Genomic DNA, 20,962 nt, shown 5'->3' with positions numbered 1-20,962 from the left:
GAAAAATAATAGCTTTATCAAAATATACTACCTACTTAATCACTTAATTGTCGGGCGTGTGCTACAATCTTATCAAGTTATCATCAAAGCAATCAATTGGTGCTTCAGATAGCGAATGTTGTAATGTCACAACTTTAAGTAAATATAAATCTTTATTGCTTGTATCTAATCGTTTTATCAAACAGGCATGACATTGACACCCGTTTATGGGAAGAAGCGTGAATCAACCATGCTAAGTTCACCTTATTTGATCATGCATGGAATGTTTTCAATGACATATTCGGTTTCTTGTGCAGATGCAGTTTTTTTTTCAAACAGGATTGTGCTCCTTATTATTAGTCGATATTATATTGGTGCACCAAAGCTAAACCCGAGTTTTCACAATTACATACAAATCGGCTGTGCGTAGCGATCCGCACTGACAGTCCGCGTGATACTAAAACCAGCCTATGAACTTCTAGGGAGCGGAGCGGTTCCTCCGGACCGCATTACTCTAAAACGCTCCCTAGTAGTTCATACAGATTGGCTGTGCGGAGCGGGTCCGCACCGGACGGTCCGCGTGACACTAAAACGAGCCTTACGAATATGTATTATGGACGATGTCACATCATACCTACTCACACTGTGGCACAGTCATAGGTGTAATTTTTCCACAAGTTTTATGTGCTGTCGATCGTCTATTCATTGTACAGACATCACATCGAAAGCAGGTCAAACTGTCTGAGCGCCACGTCATCAGTTTTCCATTGCAACGTCAGCCGAGCGTGTCGCGATCCGCATGAATGGTAAAATAGTAGGACCAATGACAGCGACAAGGCCGATGGTTGCATGTCGCATGCTATGCGGGAGCGATGACTGATAGCCGATTGCAGGCCAAACTATCACTATCAGCTGATCCGTATCAGTACAAGTTCAATCGATACTTAGTCTTGTTTACAAACTAGTAAATTGCTTTTGAAACTAATCGAAGTTCTAAGAGTACAATTTGCATCATGGTACTGTAAATATTGTACTAATTAAAATGAAATGAAAAGTTACAAAATTCAGATCTTTCCATCAGATTATGTATTTTTATACTTGTTCGATGGTCGACGCTACTTTTTAGTGTGCTGCAGTATACTTGAAAGTACATAATAGGAAACATAAATAAAGTCTTCATTAGGTAAATTACACCCGATGTTACAATATTTAAAGTAAACTCCATTTGCCTAGTATTTTTCATTTCATTTATTCCAGTACCTTGTTATTATTTCACTTCGGTTGCGTAGGTTATTCATTCTGCTTTCAAACATGTAATGATAGGTTTGCGTTCAAGCTATTGTTGGATAAAAAACTAACTAGAAAAATGTTGTTCGATATTCATTGAGCTTTTGGATTTGTCGTTGAATTGTCGCTAGCTTACTAACTTGACTGTAGCTTAAACATTTTCGAAATGAAGTCAAAAGGGATCAGCAGGCGAAATCAGTCAATTTATCAAATTCTGTGTCACTATTTACGCTATAGAAGTGATAAAAGAAGAGTCATTTTTGTATTTCCTCGAGGTAAGTTAGTTACCGGTGCAGGTGCTGTGAGGTTCAAGAACATGCATATTCGGCTGACTATAATTAAGCATAATACTAAACATTTAGTATTGTGGTTCGTTCGTTCGTTCGTTTCAGCCAAATGACGTCCACTGCTGGCCATAGGCCTCCTCCAAGGTTTTCCACAATGCACGGTCCTGCGCTGCCCGCATCCAGGCTCTTCCCGCGACCAGTATTGTGGTATTGCTCAAAAACAATTAGTAACAGACCTGTTTTAGACAGATCTACTACGCTGAGTCTGATTTCGTTTTCGATTAGACATATTTTTAGTTCCTTATCAGACTGGCCGTAGTGTGGAACTTCTATACTATAAACTCTTCATTCCAAAGCCAATGTCTCCCATTTGAAATAACTTTCCCTTTGCCCCCAGACGAGGACGAGGCGACGACCTCGGGCGTGACGGACGGCGCGCCCGGCGACCAGAACCGCGTCATCTTCATCAACCACCCGCAGCCGCAGAAGTTCGTCTCCAACAGCATATCCACCGCCAAATATAGGTATGGAGTCCGCGGTACTTAGCGAGTTGGAGTTGGTACCAAAGAGGCAACTGCAACTCTTCTAATATTCTTTTGACACCTTATAGTGCTTACTTATAACGTCCTTTTACTGCATGAAAAATACTAAATTCGTCGCGGGTTCCAAACTAGCCAGCTTTGCTTTGCTGCGCGGATCCAGCCCTCAAAAAAGGTAGTGGGTACAGCCACCAAAAATTAGCAAACTGAGAGTTGGATCACTACATTGTAACTGCATGTAACATGCCCGGACATACATGTATGTATACATGCCTATCGATCTTATCAATAGATCATAATTAAAACAAGCAAATTAGGGTTGTGGGCATGCCCAGACAGTGCCCACAACGGTGGATCCGCGCCTGGCTTTGCCCCGGTACCACTCAATCTTCAAAGTTTGTCGTGGATATGTGAGCAAAGACGAAAGGCGGAACTTATTTATTTTCTGGAGAACTGTACAGAAAAAAAAACAAACTGTAAACCTACTGACAAATGGTCAGAAAATAACTATGACAAATGCAAAAATGCAGTCATAATAATTTAAGTCAAATTGAATACAATAATAATCGAAACTTTATTAACTTTGTTGTCATGAATACAATGTTGTCGTCATGTCACACGTCCATACAATCATTCTTCCCTAGTGGATTGAAGAATTTGTCTTACGGGAGAATTGTCTTCATAATTAGAATAATCACTTATTCGCTGGGTGCGAAGTACTAGGTGGGGGTAACATAATCTATCGCAGCGCTCATGGTGGTCAAAAGTAGAAATAATGTAAGCTCTGTCATCAGATGTATCTGTCAATGGCAAAGCGATTCTACATAATACATTTTAATATCATTAATTAATCACATGAAAAGGGTCCTTAAATAAAAGAGTGGACTGTATTTCGATAGGGCTGGTTTAATAGCCGTTTACAATTTGGAAATAACTAGACTATACAACGTGGTAGTACAAAAATGAGTCACAGTAGTTGTTGTGCACAGATGTTTGCCTTATGATGAGAGCGTGAATTATTGAACTCTGCCCTTGTTTTGTTCTTAATTCTTCTACATCTCGGACTTGGTCCAGCCAATACCAACAACTTTCCTTTAAATACGGTCTGTGGTTGGAATTTGATATTGTAACACTCACAAACCCGGTCTTCAAAACAATACTCATTTCGATCTGAAAATGATATTTAATTTATTACTAGCGATACAGGAACATTTAAATATATTTACTGTTATATAATGAAACCGTTAAAGTAGCTTTTTCTTTTTGTTTTACTGTAAAACTACAACTATAAATGAAGTAAACAAACCCTGACTCAATCAAAATTAAACACACTTTTTGGACTTACCTCATTTGATTTGAATGACCAAAATGATTTCAAAACCTTTTTTCCACCCAAATCGTGGTATCACAACAATTTATTAGTCGAAAATATTTGTTATTTTTTCATTTCGATATTTTTTCACAAATAACGACCTAAATGTCAATGTGACAGAGCCCACAAAGTTGTGGACGCTAGTTGGCGCTGTAATCGTGCACAGAGCCAATAGCTGACAAGAACAATAATGCTGTTAGTCAATAATAAGTCCGCCAATCGATAAAATTTGACGTGAGTAATGTGAGCATACAATGGACGCGATACGGATTTGTACAACAAATCAAACTGAAAGTGAAATGCATTTTAATTACTCGTCGTCGATTTTTAAAGAATGTATTTAAAAGACTGTGAAAGTGGTAACGTCATAAAAACTTTCACACTGAATTCTAAAGTATCATTGAACTGAAACTCGTGTCATTATAATCACTTGAGATTTATCATCATAAGTAAGTATTGTCAATGGTCCCAACTGAGTAAGTTATTTTGAGGATCGCCAAGTATTCAATTGGGAGCTATATCGGGCACAATAGCTGTGCGTGTCAAAATTCGTGTCATTGTTTACACTGGGCGCATTCCCATATCCATACATCACGATGAGTGGACTGGCAGCGCGCCACGCATGCGTCTGCGCCCGGCGTCCCGGCTGGCTCTATGGGGGTGTTTGTAAACATAAGGGAAAGGGTTTTCTACGGTGCCACGTGTTCCCGAAAGCTAGTCAGTCTTGCTAAGATCTGCAGAACTTTCTATGTGCACGATATTTTTTTTCTTGTGTTATGATACTACTGCGGTAATATTAACCAACAAAACTGTCTTAGAGTAACCAATGCTAAAGTGTGATGTTGCCAATCTGACTGCAAAACTTAACAAAACTTTACACTGCAAATTAAAATGGTAACTTTCGTTGATTATGTAAGATTTTATCGGTTGTGATCGTTGTAAAACTTTGTATAATATGAATCTGCTCTAGTCACTTTATGAAACTACAAAGTCGCCTGGCACCGTGCCATTCCAGATGTGAACTATCTCCAAGGGAAACCATGGCCCGTTTTGTTTGTAAACATTATTATAATATTATCTGTGACCTGTTAACATGTGCTCCATTGTGTACTAATAGTTTTAAAAGCAAATTCTATTATTAGTTTGGATAAACAACATGTACAAAGTTAGTTTTAAGGGAGAAGTGTAAAAAATCAATTTGTTTTTCCCATAAGTTGACTGTAAGAGGAAGGTAAAGAGAATATTAATTTGAGTTTTGTAAAGTATACGTATTGGCTTATTAAACAAAAAAATGTAAGAAAGAAAGAAATAATCTTTAAATATAAAATTACATGATCAGAATGTCTCTCAAACGTTTGACTTCTGGCATGACTGTCCTCGTCATGCAACCGTTAAAACGTTTTAGAAAGGGATTGAAACGTGTTTCTCCCGCAGCGTCCCGTCGTTCATCCCGCTGTTCCTGTTCGAGCAGTTCCGGCGCTACTCCAACTGCTTCTTCCTGCTCATCGCGCTGCTGCAGCAGATCCCCGACGTGTCGCCCACGGGCCGCTGGACCACGCTCACGCCGCTCATACTCATCCTCAGCGTCAGCGCCGTCAAGGAGATCGTGGAGGACTTTGTAAGTAGCGCTGCTCGTCTGTTCCTGCTCGAGCAGTTCCGGCGCTACTCCAACTGCTTCTTCCTGCTCATCGCGCTGCTGCAGCAGATCCCCGACGTGTCGCCCACGGGCCGGTGGACCACGCTCACGCCGCTCATACTCATCCTCAGCGTCAGCGCCGTCAAGGAGATCGTGGAGGACTTTGTAAGTAGCGCTGCTCGTCTGTTCCTGCTCGAGCAGTTCCGGCGCTACTCCAACTGCTTCTTCCTGCTCATCGCGCTGCTGCAGCAGACGCCGACCACGCTCACGCCGCTCATACTCATCCTCAGCGTCAGCGCCGTCAAGGAGATCGTGGAGGACTTTGTAAGTAAAGAACTGGCTAAAGCAGTACCAACGGTACTCTGTTTCTTACATCCGAAGAAGTTGCTACTGCGAAACCCTCATGTGCTTCTAAAGGCACGTGAATGATCTGTTACGACGCGCTTATGCGCTGTTACTTAGCACCACCTTGTTTTTTTAAGTAAATAATCATGTTCTAGATTTGTATGCTGGTAGGGTATTTCCTATGACCTTGAAACGAGAAACGAGGCTGAAGTTGTTTGCTCGGCACTTTAGTGCCATAAAGTTGAGAATAATTCCTAATCCATTGCTTCTTTCAGCATTTTAAATTTTCAACCCAATAAAAACGTATGTTGTATAATCGGTATGTTACACGATAGACGCGAGAGCGTATTTTTGTTCTAATCAGCCTCTAATTAAATTAAGCCAATTAATATTATTACTGGAGTACGGTATTAACAACGTCCTCTCTGATGAAATAGATACACGGCGTAAAAACTCAATGTATTTATTAATTTAATGCTAGAATTAAATAGTTGAAATTGTAATGACTAGATTCGCTAAGGGCATTTGAAGTTGCGTCATATTGTCATGAGATGTACACATTATTTGGTATAAATATTCACTAATTGCATCCTTAACAGGATGATTCATGCTACTTTAATTAGTTACGCTGCAAGAGGTTCGCATCGTGTCAAGGTTAGGAATCGCATTGGATTCAGCTTTGCTAAAAATATCAGAAAACTTCAGAAGCTTTAGTGTGCAGAATTTCAGAGTTATTTTAAATATTTTCTCGTGTGGGACGACATCCAACATCAATCTTCAGTTTATAAGAAAACCATAAAATATTTTTTAACGTCTGAAAAATTCGATTTTTCTCATAACCTTGCGGACAGAGTTTATTGCTCGTTAGGATTTAAGCTGCTTTACAGCTTAAAATATACTCTAAGATTTCTACTGGTGTACCTACCATTTTTTCAATAGTCAGCCGGTAAGCGAAAGGTCAAATCCCACCTGAGGCAGTCGATGTTTTCCTAATTTAACTCTTGACTAAATAGTATTATAAGCGTGGTGCCAAATAGAAAGAAAGAAAAAATGTTTATTTGACAACTGTTCATAAAAAAAGTACAAAAACAATGGAGAGAAAAGAGGGAAAAAAAATGTTGCCAAAGAGGTCGCCCACTCAGTATCATCTTGACAGTTGACATTTTACTGCCAAGTGCCAAGACACTGGTTTTCAGTGGGTACCTTGTACGCAGGAGCAAAAAGAATGTAAATCAAATCTAACATTCTGGTAAATTAGAGAGGGTCGACCAGCATCTTCCTGCAGTGGAGACTAAGGCTGGGATCTCATATAAACACCGTCATAGTGTTTATTATAGAAATGTACTGTTGTGGTCTCTTTAAGACGTTGACATAGGCGTATGGCGGCGATAGGAACGTTTGTCGCTGACGTAGTACGTCGCCCACAGTATTACATAGGAGACCGTAGGTAAATGATCAAAGGTAAATAGTAAATTGTATTGTTTCCAGAAACGTCACAGAGCAGACGATGAGACAAACCGGCGGAAGGTGGAGGTGCTGCGCGACGGCCGCTGGCTGTCGCTGCGCTGGGAGAAGCTGCTGGTCGGCGACATCTGCAAGGTCGTCAACAACCAGTTCTTCCCCGCCGACCTCGTGCTGCTGGCCTCAAGGTAGATAAAACTCATTTATTTTTTTATATAGGCTTTTAAAAAGCACTTTTACACGTCCCAGTATTAACTCTACTACTGCTTCGGAACAATAAATGGGCCAGTGCTGAGAAGAAGCAGCGCAAGAAACTCAGTCACTATTGTCAGTCTCCTTGTTATATGTTTCGTTAGTGTCAGTCAAATGACGTCCACTGCTGGATAAAGGCCTCCCCCAACGACCAGTTCTGCGTTGATCCGTATCCCTATACTTACCGCGACCTTCATCAAATCGTCGGTCTACCTAGTGGAAGGCCCACACAAAGTTTTGTCCAACTCGTGGTCGCCACTCGAGAACTTTTCTACCCCAATACTTATACTTATCTTTCCTTTCATTATTTCATCACCAAACCTCCATCTACGACCACCGCAATTCTTTAAATTCAATTTAAGTTTTAATTAAAATACACGGTAATGTCTTTCCCACATGCTTCATTTGGAATTTCCCTTCATTATTCGTCGTATATTTTATCATAATATCTACAGTGTGACTGCACACATTTTTCCTCTTCCAACATAAATTGTTATCTGTTCTTGCTGAATTCTATAGGGGCTCTACTATTAACGAGACGATTCGCTGCCCTGCCACGGAATGTCTTTTGTATATTCGCCGCAAATTAAAACATTTTAAAATGTATTTTGTAATAAACAAAAATAAGTTGCAAGCAGTATCTTTAGCACTGCAGCCCACACAATGACTCAGTTAAATAATGAGGTAATGCAGCAGGTATTAGCGTATGATAAAGTATCTATTTTAGTTCAAAACAAGTTAATTTATTTATATGACAAACCTCTAAATATGACAAGTACCTGATAATTCTGTTATTTGTGTCATGGCAGAAAACAATTGAAATGACATCTGTTTGCGTTACCTACGTCATTCCTAGCCACAAAAAGTGATATTGACATTGATTTGCATTGTATTTTCTGAAATGCATTTTTTTACAGTAGCGTACGTATGTAAACACAAGAATGTCGATTAAAGTAACTGAACGCTAATGAAATATTTATTAAATTTTAGGTAAAAGTATAAGCCGAGATACGAGTACATGGTCTTAATTAGTATTCATTCGCATCCGCTGGTTTACTCATACTGTATTTCCGCATTTTTGAATTATCGCTTCCTAGCGATAAGACCGCCTAAATTGTACCGATTCGTTTTTTATTTGTGTGCCGTTTCGTTGTATGTCTATTTTGCGCCGTGTACAATAAAGTCTATCTATCCTGCAAGCTTCCTTCAAAGCGAGGCAACGAAAATAATTTTAGTAATAATTTATTGCCAAAAGAAACTACGCTATTCTGTTTCTATCGATATTAAACTATGAATAACATTTAAAATATACTCCTTAACCCCATTTACCTAGTTTAGAGTCTATGTGTCACTCTTTCATGCTGTCATCTCACTTCAAAACATTAAACTGTATCCCGCTGACTTGAATATATCTTCGCAGCGAACCACAAGGCATATCGTTCATCGAGACCTCGAATCTGGACGGGGAGACCAACCTGAAGATCCGCCAGGCCAACCCGGAGACGGCGCGACTGGACAGCACGCGGCAACTGGCCGAGTTCCATGCTACTGTGCAGTGTGAATCGCCTAACAGACACCTTTACGAGTTCAATGGCATGCTGAAGGAAACTAACGCCAAGTGAGTACCCGGGGTCTATGGTAGCTGGAGCAGCTTAAGTTGTAGTCCTGAAACCTGGACAGCACATGGCATCTAGCTCAATTCCACGCCACCGTGCAGTGCGAATCGCCTAATAGGCACCTCTACGAGTTCAATGGCATGCTGAAGGAAACTAACGCCAAGTGAGTACCCGGGGTCTATGGTAGCTGGAGCAGCTTAAGTTGTGGTCCTGAAACCTGGACAGCACATGGCATCTAGCTCAATTCCACGCCACCGTGCAGTGCGAATCGCCTAATAGGCACCTCTACGAGTTCAATGGCATGCTGAAGGAAACTAACGCCAAGTGAGTACCCGGGGTCTATGGTAGCTGGAGCAGCTTAAGTTGTGGTCCTGAAACCTGGACAGCACATGGCATCTAGCTCAATTCCACGCCACCGTGCAGTGCGAATCGCCTAATAGGCACCTCTACGAGTTCAATGGCATGCTGAAGGAAACTAACGCCAAGTGAGTACCCGGGGTCTATGGTAGCTGGAGCAGCTTAAGTTGTGGTCCTGAAACCTGGACAGCACATGGCATCTAGCTCAATTCCACGCCACCGTGCAGTGCGAATCGCCTAATAGGCACCTCTATGAGTTCAACGGTATGCTGAAGGAAACTCGGGATTAGTGGTAGCTAGCTAAGAGCAATGGTTCCGACTTAGACACTACCCTGCCCGTTTTTCCTAGATGTCAAGTTTAGCTATGTGATTACAGGAGAATACAATAGAACCATCCCCACTCTTCCCGTGTCGCAAGAGGCGACTGAGGCAGAGATTTGCGAATATCAGGCCTTCCTAACGAGTCTGGGCAGCGTGAAGAGTATAGGACAAATCCTCCATTTGCTTTTGGTAAATTAGAGAGGGTCTTCCTCTTCCAGTGGAAGCTGATTGTCCTCATGATGATGATAAGACAAAAACATTACTGCCTGTAGCGTCTTACAGTTACAGGATGAGTGCCGACGATTTGTATGGGATATTTAGTGTACGAAACCTAACCCAATGATAGTCGTAATAACACTGATTTATTTCACATAACACAATTATTTATAAAATGATAGAATAGCAGAAGTACGAACGTACGTGACGTATATAAGTGTTCCAAGTGACCATTAGGCATGTCGTTGACATTAACATATGTGCGGTAACCCGTACACTGCCCAAATTCAGACAAAAAAATTCTAAAAAATGTCTCTTTTTTTTCTCTATAATAAGCTACCATGACTTTTCTTCCAATTAGTTGTAGAATGAGAAAAAAATAATTTATTTATTGTTTTTAGGACGATACCACTGGGTCTGGACCAGATGTTGCTTCGTGGGGCGATGCTTCGGAATACCTCGTGGGTGTACGGTGTGGTGGTCTACACGGGCCACGAGACTAAGCTCATGAAGAACTCCACTAAAGGTATGTCGATCGATCAACATGGAAATCATTGGAGGAGGCCTATGTTCAGCACTGGACGTCCTATGGCTGAAATGATGGTGACGATGATTCGACTGAAACTTGTAGAAAAACCGATGTTTGTGACGTGTAATGTAAGCTCAGCATTCCGAGAAGTCGTCTGGCAAGCGACAAGTCGTGAATCTTTTTGTCTTGACTTTGCATTTGACCTCAACCATACGTCCCGATATTTTATGTGAGATGGAACGCGCTTGCTTATGACACCGTGCTCTGTTTGAAAAATATTCTTGAACTTGGCACTCGGCACGCGGTCCTGAAGCAGTGTTAGTTTAACTGGGACGTGCAAAAACGCTTTCTAAAAGTATAATGGCAATAAATAAACAGCCCGTAGTTTTGAAACAGTGTTGGTTTAAACTGGGACGTCTAAGAGCCTCCGCTAAGTCTGCTCGTATGCCTCCTGTCAAATAAAAAAGAAATTGCGCGGGCGCACGGGTCGGGTATACACCCGCTACCCGCCATCCGCCGCGCATTTAGCATGCCAGCCCGGTGCCACATACGTGCATTTTAGCGAAGGTCTTTAAAGAGCTTTTGGACTTCTTGGCGGGAATCTGAAGCGTGATGTTAGCGGTTTTGTTTTATTTCCTCAAATTCGTGTGTGAGCGACTATTAATCTACACTAATATTATAAAGAGGAAAACTTTGTTTGTTTGTTTGGTTGTAATGAATAGGCTCAAAAACTACTGGACCGTTTTTAAAAATTCTTTCACCATTCGAAAGCTACATTATCCACGAGTAACATAGGCTAAATTTTATTTTGGAAAAAAATAGGGTTCCGTAAAATATGTAAATAATCTAGTCCACGCGCGCGAAGCCGCGGGCGGAAGGCTAGTGTGTAATAATGGTGGATTATTAACCATTGAGTGTTCGTGAACGTGCATGGGTGTGGGCAAGTGAAGCAAAACAGTGCATCGTGATTCTTCTGGTTCTCTCAAGTTGTCCATAGGAGGTCTCAGTAAAGCACCACAACTTTACTGAGACTCAAAGGGTGGGAAGGGGTATCATCTATCATCCTTCATTATATCATTACTTATCTCATTTTGTAACTCGTATCACTTATATACTTGAAAATGGCACAAATCAAGTCGACCTCGACGTGTATTGCCAACATCATCAAAAAAGTCTTACATGCCCTTCGTTCAGAGAAATTCATCTTCGCGTCAGGGACTCCAGGCACCACTTAATAGGCTAGTGACTAATTATAATAAAGTACACAAACATGTCACAAACAACATGGGTTCGCTCAGTGACTCATCAAGCGAACTGATTAATGTGGATATATTTTCAAGCAATATATCAAAATTCCGTAAAGGACTAATTTTGCTGCCTTGATTGTCTTTTCTAATTTATATATTTAACGCACTATAGTATGATCATAATTTAATTTCATAAAAGTATTTTTTGTGCAAAATTATTGTAAAATTACTAATTTATTGTTATTTAACTTATTTCAATTTAAAATTTACTAATGTTCTGTGCTACGTTAATTCAATTTCTTTTGTGTAACGCCTATAATTAAGATAGCACTTAACCTATTATATAAGCATGTATAATATTGTCTAAAATGGTGTATGTCTTGTTGGTGTTAATAAATAAATAAATAAATAAATAAAAAGAAGAAGAAGAAGAGCTTTTTAAAAGCCTAATCTCTATTATCGCTTGCAGCCCCGCTGAAGCGCTCGTCGATCGACCGGCAGACCAACACGCACATCCTGATGCTGTTCATGATCCTGCTGGCGTTGTCGCTGCTCAGCGCCGCCTTCAACGAGCTGTGGGTGCGCAGCCACAGCGACTGGTACATCGGCCTCACGGGTGAGCGCACCATCTACCCACTAGAGCAGGGTTTCCCAATTTTTTTTGCCAAGGAACCCTAATTGATTATACTTTTCCTAGCGGAACCCCCGTACTACTCCGCCCGCATGCCCTGCCCCTCCCTTGTGCGTAAACAAGTCGGTGCGAGCGAACAACGTCGGTCACGAAACGTGGGATAATATTTTTTACGGAACCCTTGCGGCCTTTCCACGGAACCCCAGGGTTCCGCGGACCACCATTCGGGAACCGCTGCACTAGAGCAGTGGTTCTTAACCGGTGGTCCGCGGACCACTGGTGGTCCCTGGAGGCATTCCAAGTGCTCCACGAAGACATCGTAATAAACAAGTGACGTAACGTAACAGTGGGCGAGAAATCGACCACCCCATTCATAGGATTTTGAAAAAAAAGTGTTCCCTGACAAGACAGGGTAAAATGGTCCCTCGTGACTTAAAGATTAAGAACCACTGCACTAGAGGCTTGGGCTAAGGCTCACTTTACTTAATAACCCAAGCGGGCGCCCACCTTAATAGAAATTTAAATTTCTTCTTCTTTGCCCTAGCTCTTATTCCCATTTATTTGAGGTCGGCTCTCCTCGTTCTGCGGGCTTAGTGTGAGTTTACATCAAACGTTTATAGATTTTAGTTCTTAAAAGTTTCCGCTAGGGGCCCTGTACGATCCGTCATACATTTAATGACACTTTTTTACGTAGTCGATCCCGAAGTGCCAGAACAGTCTGTCCTGGATTATCGAAATAATTGTCTGGGCACGCTCTAAGTCCTTGGCCACCGTGGACCGCCGGTGGCTAGTGGACGTCCTTATTATTTGACATTGTTAAGGCATATTTTACGAATCGGATTTATGACGGGAATCATTATTTTGTCTAATTTATAATTTTAAAATATGTGTTTCTTTGTTACAGAGGCGCAGAATACACATTTCGGATTTAACTTTTTGACATTTTTGATATTGTACAACAATCTTATACCTATATCGTTACAAGTTACTGCTGAAATTGTTAGATTTTTTCAAGTAAGTAATATTTAATTCTACTTCCAAGTAATATTAATAATTGTTATCAAGTTTTCATGTATCCATTATATTTTATTTTTATCTTAAATATCCTGGTAAAACAGAAGGTCTACATTATTATGGATAAAAAGTGGGGCAGTCCGATATTGCGTTTGAAGCAGAGCCACAACAGAATGTCTAGGCTGTCTAGCTCAGACGATAACTCGCAGTTCCATAGCAATAGATTTTGGAGGACACCGTCAGTGAGTAGGCCCGGCCTTTTAGTGAGTAATAGGCCCGGCCTATTTGATAGGGAGGGGACTCTCCCACAAGTCACTTTAATGCATTTTCTAACAAAAAAAGTCACTGGTTCCTCCGGCAATTTAGTACATTTCTTGAAGATAAAATTCTGGCGAAGAAGTCTGGCGTTTCGTAACTTGACATTTATTTATTTATTTAATGAGCAATATAATGACTTACTTGACTTATGGTCCTATGTCCCCTAGATGGGGCAGAGGGCGTCCACAACAGTCCTCCATCTCGTTCGGTCTTGAGCTTCTCGCTTGATCTCGCTCCAGGTCTTGCCGATCTTCTTCGCCTCGTCCGCTACAGTGCGCCGCCAAGTTTGCCTGGGTCGACCACGTTTGCGTTTTCCTTTGGGATTCCAATCCAGAGCCTGCTTAGGGATGTGATCGGGGTCCCTTCGGAGCAACATAATAAGCTTACAGAAAACCCAAAGCGCTTACATGTTTAGTCACTAGAGATGAGACGTATTTACTAGAACAGATCCACACACTAGGTATTTTACAGTACTAGGCGACACCTATTCCAATTTTTTAAATACTTGATCCACCTAGTATTTTATAAATTACACGATTTCCGACCCTATCATCAAAGTAATAGAGGTTATTATTGCGTAATCCGTAGTCGTATATTACGCGCACCTAGTATTTCTCGCTAAGCTTATGTGCGAACGTAGAGATTCACTCCGTCTCTGTCTGACCAAACAAATTTGAGCGCGACGAAGCAAACGCACACAAACGTAGTCAAACCATATTCATGTATTAAATAAGAAAAAATATGTAAATATTTTTATGAAATTGATATCTTTTAAATACGCCAACTTTTAAATTGACAGTCCTCCAATTTCAAATTGCATTATTCATACTACGGTTGTATCTTTAAAAAAAAATTTATTTTAAAGTCATGTTACGTGGATTAGTCCGCACTAGTCGCGTCAAGTATGCTAAATTACTACGTACTAGGTGGAATAGGTATTTGGATCGAGTATTAATAAATACTAGGAATAGGTGCACCTAGTATCAAATTTATCTAGTATAACCCATCTCTATTAGTCACCACATCGATTACAATAAAATTATATAAAAGTCAAAAATATTACACAAATTATTAAATAAAAATTAAATCGTTTGTTTCCAGGCGAAGTTCATCGCGATGGACAGCGAGATGTATCACGAGGCGACAGACACACCGGCTATGGCGCGCACGTCCAACCTCAACGAGGAGCTGGGCATGGTCAAGTACGTGTTCAGCGACAAGACCGGCACGCTCACCTGCAACGTCATGGACTTCCACAAGTGCTCCATCGCAGAGGTAATCATCATCATCATCATTTCAGCCATAGGACGTAGTTTTAACCGCCTCTGTGGTCTAGTGGTAAGACCACCTGCTTCAGACGCAGAGGTCCCGGGTTCGATTCCTAGTGGGAGCAGATTTTTCTGTTCGGTTTGGTTGGTGGTAGGGCTTGTTCTAAGTCCGCCTGGCTAGCTACCACCATCTTACCTAAGTCTGTCGCCATAACAACAATATTAACAGCATTGTTGTGTTCCGGCAGTTAGAAGTAAGATAGCCAGTCCCTCCGTGGTTGAGGATTCCTGGTGGACCTCGCTTCGACCTTCGGCCTGATGGTCACTTACCATCAGGTGAGATACAGGCCAAGAGCTTCCTCGTTATGGATAAAAAAAACATAGGCCTCCCCCAATGATTTCCACAATGGCTGCTTGGTGGCGGCCTGCATCCAGCGCCTTCCTGCTACTTTTATGAGGTCGTCGGTCCACCTGCGCTCTCCGGTACGTGACCTCCACTCCAGAACCTGGCTGCCCCATCGGTAGTCAGTTTCGAGTAAGCGATTAGTTCTACTATCTTCTCGCTGCAGAAACGTACAGACAAAGGCACATCAAGGTAAACACTGAGATCTTATGCAGATGTAATAGAAGAGAATTTGCAACAAAAATGTGTAATCTAATGTCTGTACAATATGTTATTTAAACTTTATCTTAAGAAATAAGATTAATTAATAAGTATACATAAGCAACATTAATAATTTCGTCGCAGTCTTTTTATATTATATCGTAGTATAAGAGATAAGGGCAAGTCAAATACTATAATATTTGCTATAGCTATACTTACTTCGGGCACTGAACAGTCTCCAAAAGACCATTCAGTCATCAAACTACTTTATAGTGCCAATCGCCTGTTGCATTCGCACACTCGTGGCTTCACGACTTAATTGTGCCTCATAAAACTGACTAAAACTCATGGGGCCTTATTACAAAAAAGTTAAACCCGGGACGAACTCTGGTTTAAAATGACATTTCCATACTAAACGTCAATTTAAACCAGGGTTCAAACTGAGTCTAACTTTTTGTAATAAGGGGGATGTAGTCTGTTAAATTGACGTACTTGTCTTTGCCATACAAAATCTAAGGTAGATTCTCATTTTGACAGCTCATGATAAGTACATCAGTTGACTGATAGTCCTATCAACCTTCTGTTCCAGATGATCTACAACCGTCCCGGTGAGAGCGAGCGTCTGGAAGACACGCTTCTCTACCAGAACCTGATGCGCAGCGCCGCCGCGCCCGTCATCCGCGAGTTCCTCACCATGCTCGCCATCTGTCACACCGTCATTCCCGAGAAGGTCAACGGGAAGATCAACTACCACGCCGCCTCGCCGGGTAAGATCCAGTCGATGAAGCACGATGTCGTGCCTAAACAACTCAAAAGTCAAAAAAAGTCAAAAGTCAAAATTTCTTTATTTGTTTAGACTAATAAATAGTTCTTACAAATCGTCATTTTGCTCTTAAGGAGCCTCTACATGTCTCATAATCTTTTTACCCTACCAGCGCTTCGAGACCAACATTTGGCAAGTGCTGAGAAGAAGCGCCGCAACAAATTCAGTCACCACTGTCTGCCGGTTAATATAAATAAATAGAAATAGTAGTAGTAGGTACATTCGATTCAGGAGCAGTTCACTGAATTTACCATGCATTCTTGTATGGTGTATCTTATAAGAATGGGTATACAAGATTGCGTGGTATATTAAACAAGGTAGTGACGTGCTAATATCTAGACTTATATATTAAGATACTAGTAGAAATGACTCGCATACATAAATTTGAGTAACTTGGATTGACCAGTCCCCGAAAGCAGCGCCTGTTCACAGACATGACGAGTGAACCAGCCATCGCTTCACTCGACCATTTAGAGGGAATCTAACTGCACGCAGGAAGATTTCATGAATGCTACTGACAACGCCACTCTTGTAGCGGAATTTTGATCTGATACTGTATAGGTTTGGTGTCGACACGAAAAGAAGAAGACGCGGTAAGAACTGGTTCTAAGTAACGTCTTGGCCTCCGACAAAAAGAATCTCCATTCTAGTTTTTTCTGCGCCACTTCTCACTAGTTATCGACGTGGGAGCTTGCGCAGGTCCTTTGCAACTTCGTCTCCCCACGAACTTGATACCTGGGAAGACGACGGCCTGATTTACTGGCGAGTTACTATTGCGACTAAATTACCAACCGAATACAATGGATAATTTTTATATGTTACATAACTTTACCCTTGTTGTTATCAATACCCATTGCAGCGTTCTTATTAGAAAGAAAGAAAGAAAGAAATATTTATTACGATGAACATCACTTAGAGAACAAATAAAGTATACGGAAAAAAAAACAGAAATAGCACATAAATATTACAAGGAAATAAAAAGTGAACTGAGCTGGGCTCCGCTGCGCGTGTTCGTTTATGCTCAGAATGCCAACTTCTCAAAATGCCAACCGCTCGCAAAATGACAACTTCTCAGAATGCCAACTTCTCGAAATGCCAACTTCGCGAAATGCCAACTTCTCAAAATGCCAACTTCTCGAAATGCCAACTTCTCGAAATGACAACTTCTCATAATGACAACTTACAATTATAATGAATGCAGGAGCAGTGAATGCTACCACAAATAATAAAAACAATTAAAAAGTCCATATACATATTTACAATATCTTAATATCTTTATTTGTTACTATACAATCAATCAATACACTAGGGTCGTATCGCATCAATCTCTCATCTCATTGAATGACATACACCTATATAATTGTTACAATCATTGTCAAAATCAGATAAACAAAAACCAGGTACGGTCTGTAACAGCAAAACAATAATTTTACTAGATAAATTAACACATTACAAGGGCGATATACAGGGTTTTAGGTAAATGGGTATATGAGCCGACACTAGCCCATGTTAACATGGTCATATAAATGGTATGGTGAAGTCAGAAATTTGATATCATCATTTTATTTTTTTTAATTTTCATACAAAATAAATTTTATAAAATCCGATTTGTATGAAAACTAAAATAATTAAAATGCAGATATCAATTTTCTGACTTCACCATACCATTTATATGACCATGTTAACATGGGCTAGTGTCGGCTCATATACCCATTTACCTAACACCCTGTAGTTTTGACCAGTATAACTTGTAAATTTTTTAAAACTACCCTCATTACGTAACATTATTTTCGCCATACACTAATTTATGATTTAAATTAAAGTGTACTGTGATCTTATCTGGTTTTTGTTTATCCGATTTTGACAATGATTGTAACAATTATACAGGGTGTTAGGTAAATAAATCAAGCCACGATAGCCGAACGGTGAAGGGGTCGGACTGGCCGACTCGTGATCCGGGGAACGCGGGTTCGGTCCCCGCCGCCGCTCGACTATTGTGGTGAGCTCACTCGTGACACAAGCATATTTAGCTTAGTACGAGGGGCTAACGGGAGTATTAGTAATTTGTGTAATAACAAATTACTAATAATCTTTTTTAAAAAAAAAAAAAAAAAAAAAAAAAAAAATGGGTATATGAGCCGACACTAGCCCATGTTAACATGGGCATATAAATGGTATGGTGAAGTCAGAAATTTGATACCATCATTTTAATTTTTTTAATTTTCATACTAAATAAATTTTATAAAATCCGATTTTATTAAAAATAAAATAATTAAAATGAAGATATCAATTTTCTGACTTCATCATACCATTTATATGACCATGTTAACATGGGCTAGTGTCGGCTCATAAACCCATTTACCTAACACCCTGTATAGGTGTATGTCATTCAATCGACATTTGAGATGAGAAATTGATGCGATACGACCCTAGTGTATTGATTGATTGTATAGTAACAAAAAATAAAGATATTGTAAATATAGGGACTTTTTAATTATTTTTATTATTTGTGGTAGCATTCACTGCTCTTGCATTCATTATAATTGTAAGTTGTCATTATGAGAAGTTGTCATTTCGAGAAGTTGGCATTTCGAGAAGTTGGCATTTTGAGAAGTTGGCATTTCGCGAAGTTGGCATTTCGAGAAGTTGGCATTCTGCGAAGTTGTCATTTTGCGAGCGGTTGGCATTTTGAGAAGTTGGCATTCTGAGCATAAACGCGCGTGTTTCCTGGTCTCCCTCGAGCTCGGGAGGTCAACGTTGTCGCTGCACGGATGGATACGTCACCGGCTCTTGTGGTCGCCGCCTCTGCCCCGCGACAGCAGAATCGTCGCCAATCGATCAATGATTATGTATTTTTGTAGGGATGTTTTGAATAATATACGTTCAGGTCACATTATTAAAAAAAAACTCTAGAATAATATATTTAACATATAACACAAGCATTAAGTTGCTTACTTTGGGGCTAGCTGGCGCTGTGTGAAATTGTCCAAAGATTTATTTTTATTATTATTATATTGTTTCTTAATTTATTTTCTCTCCTAAGAGGCAAATTTTAGGAGCACGGGCCGAAGCCAAATGCATCCCAATTACTTTAGTTTAAGCAATATTCAAAAACTTTCTTACTATCCTGCATGTATTCAGAATGGTCGCTTTCTGTATTAATTTATAAATAGTTGGGGCTATGTCCAAGGTGCGTAGGCTAGTGTGTAACTGTCTAGGGATGACTCCCGTGGTGGAGATTATAATTGGAATTATTATTATTATTTCTTTCCCCAGACGAGCGCGCGCTAGTGATGGGCGCGGCGCGCTTCGGCTTCGTGTTCGAGACACGCACACCTACCTGCGTGCGAATCCGCGTGCCCGCGCCCGCCACCGCCACCGCCGCCGGGCCCACTGCTGGGATGGCCACGCAAGAAGAGGAGTACGCCATCCTCAATGTTATAGACTTCACCTCGTCTAGGAAGCGGATGTCTGTCATCGTGAGGACGCCCACTGGTATGTATTATTATTATTATTGGTTTTTTGGACCTTCATTTGCGCCAGCTCGACCAGGTTTGATCTATTGTGGCAGCCCTTGTGTTTAGAGTTCACTGCTTAGTCCCGTTGAGTCTATAAATTTGGTATGTAGCTTCCATCTCAGTATGCGATGATTTACAAACTAACAACCTAATTCAACCTATATTTTACGGAAGATAATTTTAAGATGATGTAATATTTTACATCGTAAACTTCTTAGCTGCACCTAATTGTCAATTTCTTGCGAATCCACATGAATGAAGGCTATCTGTAAGGACATTGTCATTTGCTAGAGGCGAAAATAGTGGCGCCAACTGTACCTGGTACTGGTAAAATCTGCACATGGACCACTATAAACTAGGCATGTTATGGATATGTAGTTTCGGTTATGGATACGATTACGGTGAAGTAATATTATACCGGTTTTGATTACGGATATTTTTTATTTCGGATATTCGAAAGTTTCGGTTACGGTTATGGATTACGATCCCTGCTATCAACAAGTGATACTGATAGATTGCACTTATTGTTCCCCAGGCGAGATCAAGTTATACTGCAAGGGCGCGGACTCGGTAATCTACCCGCGGCTGGCGGGCGGGCCCGCCGCGCCATACTCTGCCGCCACGCTGGCGCACCTCGAGCACTTCGCGTCCGAGGGGCTGAGGACGCTGGTGTTCGCCGTGGCGGACGTGCCCGAGGCGCTGTACCAGGTACGACACTTGTCTCCACTCGAGCACTTCGCGTCCGAGGGGCTGAGGACGCTGGTGTTCGCCGTGGCGGACGTGCCCGAGGCGCTGTACCAGGTACGACACTTGTCTCCACTCGAGCACTTCGCGTCCGAGGGGCTGAGGACGCTGGTGTTCGCCGTGGCGGACGTGCCCGAGGCGCTGTACCAGGTACGACACTTGTCTCCACTCGAGCACTTCGCGTCCGAGGGGCTGAGGACGCTGGTGTTCGCCGTGGCGGACGTGCCCGAGGCGCTGTACCAGGTACGACACTTGTCTCCACTCGAGCACTTCGCGTCCGAGGGGCTGAGGACGCTGGTGTTCGCCGTGGCGGACGTGCCCGAGGCGCTGTACCAGGTACGACACTTGTCTCCACTCGAGCACTTCGCGTCCGAGGGGCTGAGGACGCTGGTGTTCGCCGTGGCGGACGTGCCCGAGGCGCTGTACCAGGTGCGACACTTGTCTCCACTCGAGCACTTCGCGTCCGAGGGGCTGAGGACGCTGGTGTTCGCCGTGGCGGACGTGCCCGAGGCGCTGTACCAGGTACGACACTTGTCTCCACTCGAGCACTTCGCGTCCGAGGGGCTGAGGACGCTGGTGTTCGCCGTGGCGGACGTGC

The 20,962-nt window shown here is 41.6% G+C and overlaps 1 protein-coding gene and 1 long non-coding RNA gene across 2 annotated transcripts in view; one reads left to right on the top strand and one right to left on the bottom strand.

Annotated features, from left to right (window-relative positions):
• LOC135073035 (probable phospholipid-transporting ATPase IA) overlaps positions 1–20,962 on the top strand; it is a 121,429-nt gene that overhangs the window by 72,749 nt on the left and 27,718 nt on the right. The window contains exons 3-13 of the mRNA XM_063967045.1: positions 1,951–2,077; positions 4,899–5,082; positions 6,934–7,094; positions 8,579–8,776; positions 10,070–10,194; positions 11,914–12,060; positions 12,980–13,089; positions 14,509–14,682; positions 15,869–16,046; positions 19,379–19,597; positions 20,156–20,328. Coding sequence (XP_063823115.1) covers positions 1,951–2,077; positions 4,899–5,082; positions 6,934–7,094; positions 8,579–8,776; positions 10,070–10,194; positions 11,914–12,060; positions 12,980–13,089; positions 14,509–14,682; positions 15,869–16,046; positions 19,379–19,597; positions 20,156–20,328 — 1,796 coding nt within the window. The remainder of the gene's footprint in view (positions 1–1,950; positions 2,078–4,898; positions 5,083–6,933; positions 7,095–8,578; positions 8,777–10,069; positions 10,195–11,913; positions 12,061–12,979; positions 13,090–14,508; positions 14,683–15,868; positions 16,047–19,378; positions 19,598–20,155; positions 20,329–20,962) is intronic.
• Positions 2,979–3,633, bottom strand: LOC135073037 (uncharacterized). Its single transcript, XR_010257566.1, has 2 exons — positions 3,438–3,633; positions 2,979–3,262 (listed from the first exon to the last, which is right to left on the bottom strand). It is a non-coding gene; the product is annotated as an uncharacterized LOC135073037 (long non-coding RNA).

The sequence above is a fragment of the Ostrinia nubilalis genome, chromosome 7, assembly GCF_963855985.1.
Source record: "Ostrinia nubilalis chromosome 7, ilOstNubi1.1, whole genome shotgun sequence".
NCBI classification, from domain to species: domain Eukaryota; kingdom Metazoa; phylum Arthropoda; class Insecta; order Lepidoptera; family Crambidae; genus Ostrinia; species Ostrinia nubilalis.
This window is presented reverse-complemented; position numbering and strand designations above follow the sequence as displayed.